Source organism: Phoxinus phoxinus (assembly GCF_949152265.1).
Source record: "Phoxinus phoxinus genome assembly, chromosome: 1".
Lineage (NCBI taxonomy): Eukaryota > Metazoa > Chordata > Actinopteri > Cypriniformes > Leuciscidae > Phoxinus > Phoxinus phoxinus.
This window is the reverse complement of record NC_136876.1, coordinates 27,501,648-27,515,940: the sequence shown is the minus strand read 5'-3', so window position 1 is coordinate 27,515,940 and position 14,293 is coordinate 27,501,648. Positions and strand designations below refer to the sequence as shown.

At 39.4% G+C, this 14,293-nt stretch overlaps 1 protein-coding gene across 1 annotated transcript; it reads right to left on the bottom strand.

Moving 5' to 3' along the window:
- Window positions 1-200: 200 nt before the first annotated feature.
- On the bottom strand, window positions 201-13,926 carry prf1.9 (perforin 1.9). The gene is made up of 9 exons (XM_079634447.1): window positions 13,831-13,926; window positions 7,770-8,328; window positions 7,172-7,310; window positions 6,869-7,086; window positions 5,352-6,228; window positions 2,670-3,226; window positions 2,395-2,533; window positions 2,039-2,256; window positions 201-1,434 (listed from the first exon to the last, which is right to left on the bottom strand). Exons 2-9 carry the CDS (start codon window positions 8,297-8,299, stop codon window positions 564-566), a joined length of 3,549 nt encoding a protein of 1,182 aa, XP_079490573.1. The 5' UTR covers window positions 8,300-8,328; window positions 13,831-13,926; the 3' UTR covers window positions 201-563.
- Window positions 13,927-14,293: the final 367 nt, after the last annotated feature.

Below are 14,293 nucleotides of genomic sequence, written 5' to 3'. Positions count from 1 at the left end.
GTTTGGACCCCATTTATTTTCATTGAATGGTCAAAAACAGTTTAAACATTTCTCCAAATGATCTTTTTGTGTCTTGCAGAAGAAGGATGGTTAAGTTGTGTAAATGGTGACTGAATTTTCATATCTGGGTGAACTATCCCTTTAAACAAAGCAGATGGGTCAGAAAAACAAAACAAATACGACTCCAAGCAGATGACGTTTGTCCTTTTGAGCTTTTATTGGCACAAGGCATTACATTTTTAGTTATAGAATATTATTCACTATTCATCAATAAGATGAATTATCATCATAGTGAAGGTCATGAAATCATCCTACTTACAATAAACATAAAAAGTATTATAAATAATACAGTGTGCAGACTGAAAGAGCATAATATAACACAGTACAGTTACAATGTATATGATGTGTTTTTGAATAATTGCCCGTGCAAGCATAGGAATCTTGCACTAAAGACAGCAAATAATAAATACGTATTGCGCATTGTCTCTAATATTAAGAAATGTTAAATTATATTACTTCTGTGATAAAAACAAGCACAGATCAAGATCCAAAGCCAAAACTTACTACAAAATAGTTTTAGCACTGTAATTTGTCTTCTGATATACGTAAAGTCTGTCCAGAAGCACACCCTTGCTCATTAGCATTTCTGCTGGCAGAGGTCGTGCATTTCGAGACACGTATACCTTCTCCAGGTGAACGTTCATGGGAGAACCCACATACTTTGCGCAATAGGGGCCAGACAAACTTGGGGCGCATGTCACTTCTGTTTTGTAGAACAGCACACCATGATTTAAATTGCAGAAATTGTCATTCTGACCGGCTTTTATGGCTACTTCACAGGTTCCCAGCAAATCGTCGTCCCATTTACTATCTTCATCCCACACCTCCAGTTTCATCTTGTCATTCTCTGCCAGGACAACAACACCCAGATCAAAGGTCCTCCCCCAGTAGGGTGAGTTGTTATTCGTGATCATATCGGTGCGTCCGATCTGCACGTTATGTTTGTCGAACACTTTAACGTACCCATCTGTCGCTGTGGTTTGGTCACCCCACAGACCTTCAGCCTTCACGATTGTGACCTTGACCCGAGAAAGTCCACGCTTGGATGGGCAGCAATCTGGTGTGACCCCTGGATTGTTGTGACAAGTGCAGGCACATGGATTGTTTGGGTTGGCTTTGACGCCATCTTTGCAAGAGTCTGTGCAGTTCCTCCAGAGGGACTTTTCCAGAATGTAGTCATGGATGGCTTGGCGCAAGTGCTTGCGCACTGGATCTTTGGTGGGGATCAGCTCATGTAGCGACTCCAGAGAGTAAGAAATCACATCTGGGTTTTGTGGAAGGGATGCAAGCCATTCTTTGTACGCTGCCGGGTCTTTTCCTCCGGAGAAAAGGAGCTCGGGCTCTGTGGTGTGACCTCCAGTGACATCGGTCAGCCTTTGAATGGGAAACAATGTTCATTTGGGATCTTCTAATTAGGGATGCACCAATATTAAAGTTCTGTCTAATCATTTTTTTTCATGTTCACTGTGGAAAAGTGAATTTCTTACACTGAATTTTTGTCTTGTTTTCCAGCACAAGTATCTAAACATTCTAATCTATCAATATATATTTACTTGAGAAGCAAAATGACATAATATAGTATGTCTTGTTTCTGAAATCAAAATTAGGCTAAGTTTAAAAAACTTTTTTTAAATCTTTTTGACGTTAACTTTTCTTGTCATGTTGCTTCTCAAGTAAATGTATCACAAACACAAACATCACACATTTTTAAATCAGTAGTTTTAAATGCTACAAGTCACAACTTTATAATGTACAATATGGACACTGAATTTGAGATTGCTAAATATTACATTTAACAGTGTTGTTAAATCATTGTTTTTAAAGATTAACTTTGAGTTTTAGATCATGGCAGAGCTAATCTAAATATAAAATGTGAAATTGTATTGATACATTGTGCATCACGACTGTTGATTTGCGTGAGCAAGGACAATATTACAATCTGAACTACAAAACATAGTGCGTCCTTATTTAAACCCACCTGTCATTAAAGCGGCTGGAGAAGCTGCTTTTGTGCTCTGTTTTGCTCTGGTCTTCATTACAGTGCTTAGATTCTGCTTTCATATCTACTTTGCCAAGAACGCTTGCATTTGCCTCCACTTCCAAGCATATCTTCACTTCATCCACACTTAGGCCCTGTAGAGCGACCTCACACTGTCTGATACTGGTCACAGACTGTACGCTTCCACCAAGAGTTACCTGGAAAAATCAGAAAAATTTAATCTAGGCACTTCTAATAAATGATTTGACTCACATTGTGTTTTACTGTTGAAGCATTTTGGTCCTTTGAAATCTATACAACACAAGTTGTTGAAAAGAGGGTGAAATCAAAATTACCTTAGTGATGTAATGGGTTCCATAGGTGTCAATAAACCTGTAGAAACGTGGTTTGAAAACAAGATTGTATGTCTTGGGAAGCTCCTTTACAGAGCGCTTGAACTCAGAATGGAGAAGAGGCTTGTTGGAGACCCTATAGCTGTAGGTAGACATTGAAACCCCATGTTAGAGGCGATAGAAGAAGACTACACAATGTTACTCATTTGTTTCCTTTATAATCAATAAAGTAATCAATCAATTATCAAGGAAGGCGGGAATCAGTGAAACTATCACACCTGTAAAAGGCACAAGAAATACTTTGACTGGCGAAATTGAACTTGTCCTTTTTGGTCCTCTCCATCGAGAATCCCGCAAGTTTTGAATTAGTTCCAGCCGTAATGAATGAACCTTTGTTTTGGCCAATATCTATTCCCAAATTTGCCCCCCAGTTGTTCTCAATAGAGGAGGTGCTGGAGCTGATCAGTTCCTCGCTGGACTGGTACAGGGAACTTGATATTTGTATGTTGCACTTTTGGCTGGGTCTCCAGTCCACCACAGATACGGGAAGCCTTTGCTTTGCCCCGTCCATGTAGGGGTTTGTGCAAAGAATGCAGGATTTATCCTTTCGCCTCCAGACATCTGTGTTAATGACAAAGGCTCCCTTGCGCTGCATCTTGGTCACATCGTATCCTTCTCCGGCAAGGTTGGACCCAGGGGCGAAGTTTGCTTGTGCGCATTCATTCGGTTTACCTTTAGTGCATGACTGCACGATGGGCAGAAAGAGGTAAATAACAAGCCCGGCCCACATCTCTGTAAAATGGGTTGAGATAAGGTGTATGGATGCTCTTCTTTCCTTTGAAAAACATTAAAGTTATATTTTTTTTTATTGGAATTTCACAAGGCATTATAAAATTATACGTTCAGTGGTGAGAACAATAACAGATTTAAACCCACACACTCAAAAATAGTAGGGGCGTAGAATTTAGTAGGGAAGGGACGTGTCCCTACCAATATCCAGTGACACTGATTTGTCCACACCAATAATTTCGAGCAAAAATGTTAATACATTTTATGTAACCACTGTTGACCGGTTGGCATAGTTTGGCACTATTACACTATGAACGGAGTAAAGTTAAGTCTCTGTTAAACTGCCTCCTTGTCTTTGTTAGTTAGCCTACCTGTAACATTACAGAATTAATAAATTAACGTATTATTAAACTCAATTCAGACTAAAAACCTTAATACATTAATTTCCTTATTCCTCCGCTTTTGTCCCCACCAATCTCAAAATCAAACCTACGCCCTTGCAAAATACACAATTATTATATAGATAATTACTCACATCCTATCAACAAGATGCAGGGAAATAAAATATAAAGTTTAAAAAAAATAATTTACTTCAATTTAATTTTTCTCTTCCTATGTCATTAGAAAACAATTGTGTATTGACACTAGCATCAGGAGTAGTGACAGTCTAAAAACATTAAAATTATTAATATATATTCAAAAAGTGTAATGTAATGTAATGTAAATTTGAAGTAATACTTATCATTACCAAATGGAATTGTTGTAGTTTAACTGACACTTCTGAAGACCTTATATCATTATTTTAAACTGTAGTCCCTAACTAACTAACTAACTAACTAACTAACTAACTAACTAACTCATTTTGAAATATTAACAAGACAGGATTTAACAGGATGACTTGTCATAACAGGATGGATGCTTTGTGCTGCAGGTTTTTTTTAATAAAAGCGTGATGTACATTAAAAGGGGTAATTATATTGTATAGTAGTTAGGATTATGGAATTTGTGAGACAATTTAGTGGGTCTCGCCTACAGGGATCATAAGGAATAATACTAAAAAAATAAATCAGTTGCTTATTTCCTTTGCATTACATAAGCATGACAAGCTTAACCAGCAAGAAAAAAGCACTATGTTCTTTTAAAGGGGATGTAAAAGTCTCTTCTTACCTTCAGCTACTGTGTTTTGTCTGTCGGGCGTTGGTGTGTAATGTGTGAGAGGGGATATGCATGACATATAAACCTAAATTTGTGGGTGGGCTAAGGGCTTTACCGTTATGTGCTACCAATAAAAAAAATAAAAAAACACACTCATCTGTCGTGGGTAAGTGAGGGTATACGCATTTGAGTTCAGAGGAATTATGTGGTCGCTGAATGCGCTCCGTGGTGAAATGGGGGTCTAGACAACATATCAGTGGAACATGTGAGCATTCACACATTGACCTGTGCATTGTTAAAACAAGGAGCATGTAGACCCTGACTGTAACACAAAATGAGTCAGATCACAACTTTACTAAATGTTAAATGTGCCTCAGTGTTAATTTTAGTCAGTTCCTCTTGTGGTATTAAACAGACCTAACCTCCTACACGCTTTTCACAGTTCAGCAACCTAAAAAAAACATGCATGACATGAATCACTTAAAAGAATCACTTAAGCAGTTTTTTTCATTGCTTTATTAACCACACAAATTAGCATGCAACTAAAAATCAGAAAATATAGTGAAATATAGAAAAACGTTACACTTTATTTTGACATTGTACTAACTTTAAGTCATTTTTCAACTATATGTCAATTAACTAACTCATTAATTTGCAACATATAAACTAACTCAGAGTATTAGTTGACTGTTTGGTTAGGAATGGAGTTTTGGTAAGCAGATAAGTTGACTTGTACGTACTTGCAAAGTTACTTCTAGTCCGATGTCTGTTGGGGGACCATTACAATTAGTAGATATTAGACTATTGCCAGTTGCAAAGTTACTTATAGTCAGTAGACTGTCTAAAGTAGACTAACGGAATTATTATATCAAAGATCAATATAACAAGAAAACAAAGACCAGTTATAAAATGCAAAATGCTGACATACAAAACACAATTTTTTTATTTTTTTATATATATAATTATTAAAATTATATTTGTCTTTTTTTTATTATTTTATTTTTATTGTGCTTTCACAGAATCTGGGTTTTTCTTTTAGGATCACTGGTCTGACTGAACTGAAAGCGGCGCTCATCTAAAAGCACCCCCATTCCCACCAACACATCTTTCGGGATGGGCTGGGCATGTCGTGACATGTATGTCTTCTCCAGATGGGAAGACATTGGAGAGCCCACGTACTCTGTGCATAAGGATCCAGCTAAACTAGGACCACAAGTTACATCCGTCTTGTAGTACAGCAAACCATGGTTGAGTGAACAGAAGTTGCTTTTCACGCCAGCTGTTAGTTGTACGTTGCACGCCCCCAGGAGGTCATCGTCCCACTTGTTGTCTCTATCCCACACCTCGAGCCTCAGACCCCCAAACTGAGAGAGAACGAAGCTGCCGAGATCAAACTTCCAGTTCCAGGTTGGTGAGTTTTGGTTCCAAATCACTGCTGTCTCCCCTAGAAAGAGCTTGTGATTTCTCAGGACTTTGACATACCCATCAGTCTGTGTATAGTAATCTCCCCACAGACCGGTCGCCTTTGTCACAGTTACAGTAATTTGAGCAAGTCCGCGCTGTGTTGGGCAGCAGTTTGCTTTTACTCCGGGGCTGTTATGACAGCTGCACGCACAGGGTTCCTTGGGGTTAGTTGCAATACCGACCTTGCAAGGTGAAGAGCATTTCCTCCAAAGGGCCTTCTGCAGTATGTAGTCACGAATGGCTCGGCGCAATTGCTCATATTTTGGGTTCTTGACTGGCAGCAACATATGGAGGGGCTTGAGTGAAAATGAAATCACATCTGGTTTCTCTGGCACTGTGGAGAGCCACTGAGTGTAAGCACCAGGGTCATTGCTGGCTGAGAAGAGAAGCGCAGTGTCTTGAGTGTGGCCACCAGTGATTTCAGTTAACCTTGTAAAAAAAGGAAAGAAAAAGAATTAAGTGTGAACCCCTATATTACATTACATTACATATTAATGAACAAAAGAAAATATAGGCTACCATTGTTCAGTTTGGGGTCTGTAAGATTTAGATTGAGATGTTTTAGAAAGAAGTCTTTATGCTCACCAGGCTGCATTTATTTGATCCGAAATCCAGTAAAAACAGCAATATTGTGAAATATTAATAAAAATAAATAAATAACTGTTTTCTATTTTATTATATTTTAAAATGTAATGTATTCATGTGATGGCAAAGCTGAATTGTCAGCATCATTACTCTGAAAATTATTACAATGATTATCACATGATCTTCCAGAAATCATTCTCATATGCTGATTTGTTACTCAAGAAACCTTAATTATTATTATCAATGTAGTTGCAGTTGTGCTGCTTAATATTTTGTGGGATTCTTTAATGAATAAAACGTCAACAGAAAGATCTACATCAATATGAAATTGTAATCTTTTATAATGTTATAAATGTCTTTACTGTCACTTTTGATCAATTTAATGCTTCCTTGCTGAATAAAAGGTAATTTCTTAAAAAAAAAAAAAATCTACCCCAATCTTTTGTACAGTATATATAACTAATATTTATATCAGACTACAAACCTGTCACCAAAACTGTTAGCAAAACTGTGCGTGCTCAGTTTTTTGTCTTTGGTCTGTTTACAGTGCTGGTATTCTGTGTCTACACTGATCCTCATCTTTGCACTTGCAGATGCCTCGACGTTCAGACATGTTTTGACCTCATCCATACTGATGTCCTGTAGAGTAGCCATGCATTGTTTGACACTGGTCACAGATTGCACAGTTCCACCCATTTTCACCTTGACAAAGAACAATAGTGCGCAAGTGTAAAAATAAAAATATACCTTGCAGTGTGTATAAGCATTTATATTTCTTTGGATTTACCTGGACAATGTAATGTGTGCCAAACTTTTCAACAAGTGACAAGTAGCTTTCTTTTGTTTGGTTGTCATATGTCTCTGGAAGGTTTGTGAATTCATGGTTTAGTTCGCGATGTAAAGGAGAGCGGCTGGCAATCCTGTAGCTGAAGACAATAGTTTATAGTTGCTGCACATTCAAATGTAAACCATAAACCATGATGATATATATAGATATAGATAGATATGTGTATATATATATATATATATATATATATATATCCAAATTTATATTGAGTGTCTTTAACTACTGTGTAAGATTTAAAATAATAATTTGATACAATTCACTTATTGTGTATACGTGTTTTTACATTGTACTAATATTTAAAAAATTACCTGCATGCTGTAATTTATTTCTGTAATGACATTAACCCTTCCCAAACCAAACCTGTCTCTAACTTTACCCGTTTCCCACCTCAATAGTATCAAAAGTGTTTTGCAATACAATACGAACACAATAATATATGGTACCTAACATTTAATATATTTTTTAAAAATGTAACTTCGTTTTTGAAGTACATAGTAGTTAAAGACACCTAATATAAAGTGTGATCTATAAATCTTACCTGTAGTATTCGCAGGACGCAGACTGTTTGATGAAGCTGAACTTGTCCTTTTTGGTCTTCGCCATTGAATACTCAGCAAGTTTGGAGTTGGTTCCAGCCAACATCAGTGACATCTTATTCACCGGATTGCCTATGTCCAGGCCGACTTTCCAGTTGTTCTCTACAGAGGAGGTGCTGGAGCTGACCAGGGACTCGCTGGACTCATAAACGGAGCTGGATACTGACCTGCTGCACTTTTGGGTGGCCCTCCAGTAAACCACAGACACCGGGAGCTTCTGCTTTTTGTTCTGCATGAATGGGTTTTTGCACAGGTTACACGTGTTGTTCTTGAGCTCCCACTTACTCATGTCGATGACAAAAGTCCCCAGGCGTTGCATCTTAGTAATGTCGAAACCCTCTCCAGCCAAGTCAGATCCTGGTGCAAAATCGGCATCTTGACATTCTGCTTCTTTACCCAGAAAGCAAGCTGGGCTGGTTGGAGGAGGAAGGTGCAGAAGAAGCCCGGACCACAGGATAGCTAGAGGAATCATTGCCAATTTGGTTGTGTGATATTATCCTGCTGTGAAATAGATAAATAAAAAATGAGGTTGAAAAAAAATGATGCACAATATTAATATTGTTAACCTGTCATTAATATAAAATCAGGGTATCTGCAAGGTTTTTAAAATTTAAGAGACCATATATATATATATGGGCGTTTCTTCAACTACGGGCACTTTTAGCCTTGTGAAGTTGAATAAAAAAAATTTGTTCAAAAGTCACGTAACACAGTCTTATAAGTTTAAATAATTTGTCTAGTTTTAAGGCCTGTAAGTGGACAAACTTAGATTACAAGAGAAATTGTAAATATTTTACATTTTTTCCGACCTGCAATGAACAAATGTCATTTCCACCACATATCAATATACAGCTGTTATTTAAAAATAGAATAACTTATTCCACTCAAGAATTCTCTAAGATCATTTTTGTAACTAGTTTTATCAGTTTTTCCACAATATGCAACAATTATACATTTTTCAATGAGATAAATGAACTGCCCTAAGGACCAAATGCTGAACTGTACACCTGTCACACTCTGAAATTTAATATTGGTTTGGGCAAGAGCTTATTAGAAAATAAATAACTTGAATTTTTATATTAAGTAGAGCATGATCTCATAAATTGTGGTTACATTTTTAATGTGTAATGATAACTTTTTTAATATTTTAAAAAAGTGTGTGTGGTGATGGAAATGACAGGGCGGTGGTGGAAATGACAGGGTGTTGTGGAAATGACAATGAATTAACATGAATATATAAAAACAGTAGAGATATTTATTATAATTTTTTTTTAAACTCATCACACTCATTAAACTTGATTCACAAAGTCATTAAACATAACCACCTGTTTAGTGTACTGCTGAGTTTGATGTATAAAACTGATTTGTCTCACAGATGAATAGTGCATACTTAAATAAAAATAGGTACAAATTAAATCAATTAATATTAAAGTAATATAATTTAGAAATAAAAATAATATCATAATCCATCCATCCATCCAACCATCTTCTTCCGCTTATCCGGGGCCGGGTCGTGGGGGCAGCAGTCTAAGCAGAGATGCCCAGACTTCCCTCTCCCCAGACACTTCCTCCAGCTCTTCCGGGGAGACACCGAGGCGTTCCCAGGCCAGCTGGGAGACATAGTCCCTCCAGCGTGTCCTAGGTCTTCCCCGGGGTCTTCTCCCGGTGGGACGTGCCTGGAACACCTTCCCTGGAATGCGTCCAGGAGTCACCCGGAGCCGATGCCCGAGCCACCTCAGCTGACCCCTCTCGATGTGGAGGAGCAGCGGCTCTACTCTGAGCTCCTCCCGAGTGACCGAGCTCCTCACACTATCTCTAAGGGATCGCCCAGCCACCCTGCGGAGAAAGCTCATTTCGACCGCCTGTATCCGGGATCTTGTCCTTTCGGTCATGACCCCCGGTAAATGAGAGCTGAGCCGCTTTCTTCACCACGACAGACCAGTACATCGACCGCATTACTGCAGAAACTGCACCGATCCGTCTGTCAATCTCCCGTTCCATCCTTCCCTCACTCGTGAACAAGACCCCAGGATACTTGAACTCCTCCACTTGAGGCAGGAACTCTCCATCAACCTGAAGTAGGCAAGCTACCCTTCTCCGACTGAGGACCATGGCCTCAGATTTGGAGTTGCTGATTCTCATCCCAGCCGCTTCACACTCAGCTACAAACCGTACCAGTGCACGTTAAAGGTCCTGGTCTGATGAGGCCAACACGACAACATCATCCATCATCCATGCAAAAAGCAGAGACGAAATCGTGTGGTCCCCAAACCCGACACCCTCCGGCCCCTGGCGGCACCTAGAAATTATGTCCATAAAAATTATGAACAGAACTGGTGACAAAGGGCAGCCCTGCCAGAGTCCAACATGCACCGGGAACAAGTCTGACTTACTGCCGGCAATGCAAACCAATAATTTGTTACATTTATACATTTTGCGCTTTTTCTGAGACCTCAAATCGCTTTACATAGAAGGGGGGAAATCTCCTCAACCACCACCAATGTGCAGCATCCACTTGGATGATGCGATGGCAGCCATATTGTGCCAGAATGCCCACCACACACCAGCTTACTGGTGGAGAGGAGACAGTGATGAAGCCAATCAGTGTATGGGGATGATTAGGAGGCCATGATGGAGAGAGGCCACAGGGCATATTTGGGTTACACCCCTACTCTTTTTCGAAGGACATCCTGGGATTTGTAATGACCACAGAGAGTCAGGACCTCAGTTTAACGTCTCATCCGAAGGACGGCGCTCTTTTGGCAGTATAGTGTCCCTGTCACTATACTGGGGTGTTAGGGCCCACACAGACCACAGGGTGAGCGCCCCCTACTGGCCTCACTAACACCTCTTCTAGCAGCAACCTGGATTTCTCAGGAGGTCTCCCATCCAGGTACTAACCAGGCTCAGTCCCGCTTAGCTTCAGTGGTAAACCAGTCTTGGACTACAGGATGATATGGCTGCTGGAGCCAAGCTCAATGCGAACCAAGCTCCTGCTCCAGTCGTACAGGGACCGAACAGCCCTTAGCAAAGGGCCCCGGACCCCATACTCCCGGAGCACCCTCCACAGGACGCCACGAGGGACACAGTCGAATGCCTTCTCCAAATCCACAAAGCACATGTGGATTGGTTGGGCAAACTCCCATGAACCCTCCAGCACCCTGTAGAGGGTATAGAGCTGGTCCAGTGTTCACGACCGGGATGAAAAACCTTACTGTTCCCCCTGTAGTTGGAACACACCCTCTGGTCCCCCTTCTGAAAAGAGGGATCACCACCCTATTCTGCCAGTCCAGAGGTACTGTCCCCAAACGCCACGCGATGTTGCAGAGGTGTGTCAGCCAACACAGCCCCACAACATGCAGAGACTTGAGGTACTCAGGGCGGATCTCATCCACCCCCGGTGCCTTGCCACGAGTAGCTTCTTGACTACCTCGGTGACTTCAGCTTGGGTGATGGACGAATCCACCTCTGAGACCTCAGCCTCTGCTTCCTCAATGGAAAACGTGATGGCGGGATTGAGGAGATCCTCTAAGTATTCCTTCCACCGTTCGACGATATCCCAGTTAAGGTTAACAGCTGCCCACCTCCACTGTAGACAGCGGTGGTAGGGCACTGCTTCCCCCTCCTGAGGCGCCGGACGCTTTTCCAGAATCTCTTCGAGGCCCGCCGATAGTCCTTCTCCATGGCCTCACCAAACTCCTCCCAGGGGCATATAGCCCTGGACAACATAGCTCCTAGGATCAGTACTCAAACCCCTCCACCACTATAAGGTGGCAGTTCAATGAGGAGGGGGATATATATATATATATATATATAATATAATAATATAAATATAAAAAGTATTGTAATACATTATAATATAATCAATCAATTGTACTTTGTAACCATAAATGTAATTTCCACCACATGCTGTCATTTCCACCACAGAGGGCAGTGTGATGGAAATGACTGTGGTGGAAATGACATTTCTGTATTTTTTTGTGAAAAAATGGAAGACAGCTTCACTGATTAGCTTTGAATTAATACTTAGCATTTCATGTATGCAAAATACTCTTATTTAACTTAACATTTTTAACTTTTTAAAAACACCCTTGAAGGTACAGCATGTTTGGAAATGACGTAGAATAAATATATTAACTGATCAAGCAATATTTACCTTGATTTTTTTTCTTATGTTCTTGATGAAAATTTAAATTGCCTCCATGTCCAACATGTGCTCTGATGTCACTGAACATTTCCATAGAAACCACCTAAACAATCTCTCACAAAAACGTTTTAAAGGGACATTACAGTGTTGTGGTGGAAATGACACCAATACTGTGCGACAGCTATATTTTGTATAAAAAGTAATATTGATAGTGGTCTCACATTAAATACTATAATGTATTTTAATTATTTTACTAGTACTTCATTTAGGTATATTAATAGTTACCAGATAAGTCATATTTTTAAACTGTATTTTCATTGTTGAAGTTAAAAAGCCTGGGTGTGCGACAAGGAGAAAACAGTGATTTTGACATACATAAGGAGGTTGAAAAGTATGAAAAAATCCTAATAGAAAGGTGGTTAAAAGTTTTTAAGGTGGTTTTATTGTTAGTTTGACAAAGAAAGAGGAATTTGTCCAAAATGATATGTATTTTTTAAAATATGACCAAAGTACATGAAAGTGCCCGTAGTCTAAGAATCACCCATATATATATATATATAGGCTATCTGTGATCACTTCCAAACCTGCCCCAAAAAAGCCCCATCCGTCTGAGAATAATAATTAGACCTGTAGCACTAACATCAATTGTTATGAAATGATTTGAGAAATATTGTTTCTTTATTGAAAAGTGAAGTAACCTTAAAATTAGATCCATGGCAGTTTGCAGACAGGGCAGGAGTACGGATGATGCAGTATATATTATCACCCATTTAGTCTCTAAACATCTGGATACACGCCTTATTTGTATTGAATTTAAAGCTCAGCTTTTAACACTTTGCAACCATGTATTACTGGAGAAATTGAAACAGATGGATGTAAATCCTTGTAGTATGTATAAAATGGTACTTTTATTTTTTTTAACGGGTTAAGGTTAATAAGATGATTTCTGACTCTCAATCTATCAGTACAGGAGTCCCTCAAGGGTGTGTGAGCTCCCCAGTTCTCCCCCAACACGATCTCATGAAAGTGCGTATCTATACCGCGAATGTTATTTCTCGTAGGCTACCTTTTATAAGTTTTTTGCGTGCATATGGTACGCACTGAAAACCATTGGGTAGGAGGATTACTGTACGTTCACACCGCCGCCGACTTGAGCTGCAAAAAAGCTTTGGCCGCCCTTTCCGCTTGTCAAAAAGTACGGGGAAGCTTGTTGACGCTTTGGCCTCTCTGACGCAGCAGCATTCAGGAGAAGAGAAGTGTCACACCATGAAATGTAAACAGAAAAAACAAGCAATGCATTCGGCAGTTTAGGATATCGCACAAGATTTGTCAACACAGAAAACATTTCACACCTTGCATATTCATTTTAATTTTACTTTTATTTTCCGACACCATCGTATCAATTTATTTTGATTAATATTCGCGAGGGAGAGAGAGAGAGCAGACAGCGCTCGGGTGAGTGGGCGCGCGCGGCCGGGGCTCTCTCTCTCTCTCTCTCTCTACTCGTTCTTATATATGCCCTGTCAAGCGTGCCCTGTTAAACTGACAGGACTTAAAAACACATGCAAATGATACACTTTCACTCTATGATGGTTAAACTGTATATGTAGCCTATTTGTGATGGGACATCTCTCTCTCTCCCTGCAAGTCAAATTTCCCTTTGGGACAATAAAGTATATACCTTACCTATAACAGTGTTAGAACTTAATCGTCATCATCATCAAAAGCATCATCACCTTTTTTGTTTTACAGGAGCAGAGGTCAGTATCAAAAAATCTTGACGATTTTTAAGTATTTATTTGCTTTCAGAAAATGCTCATTCACAGTGAAGAGAGTTTAGGCTGTTTGTCACTTACCCGGAATGTCGTTGTAATGATAATCTGAGAGCGTCCCGGATGCAGATTGAGAGGTACTGTGCTGTGCTCATATTTATATGCCATACAAAGATGTATAATACGTCCCAATCACTGGACAGATATGAGAACTTTACACTTAGATGGTCACTGACTCATCGTGTGTGAAATGTAAAGAAAAAATGTGTGAAAGGATGGAAGGTGTTGCTTGACAAAAGGATGCGGTTTAATTTCAGCAAAACTTTATTCTCACAATAACCATTATCGTCTTTTTAATTGCAGAAAAAGATATTCTGAATTATATGCAAAATTTAACAATCAAAGAAAGTAAGCTGATGCAAATCAAACTCTCACTTAAAAAAAGCCCTTCCTGCTGGTTGAGATCTGCAAACAATCCAAATAGTAAGTTGATGCATGAGCTATGCATGCATAATACATGTTTTTTTAACCATAAATGTTTGAAGTT

What these genes read in the sequence shown, in the direction of transcription:
- prf1.9 (XM_079634447.1), bottom strand. Translation starts at nt 8,299, where the DNA reads ATGATTCCTCTAGCTATCCTGTGGTCCGGGCTTCTTCTGCACCTTCCT. An exon ending in GCTAACAGTTTTGGTGACAG is followed by an intron (nt 6,229 to 6,868) that starts GTTTGTAGTCTG and finishes TTTTTTTACAAG; the next exon opens with GTTAACTGAAATCACTGGTG. An exon ending in ATTTCTTGTGCCTTTTACAG is followed by an intron (nt 2,534 to 2,669) that starts GTGTGATAGTTT and finishes GTCTACCTACAG; the next exon opens with CTATAGGGTCTCCAACAAGC.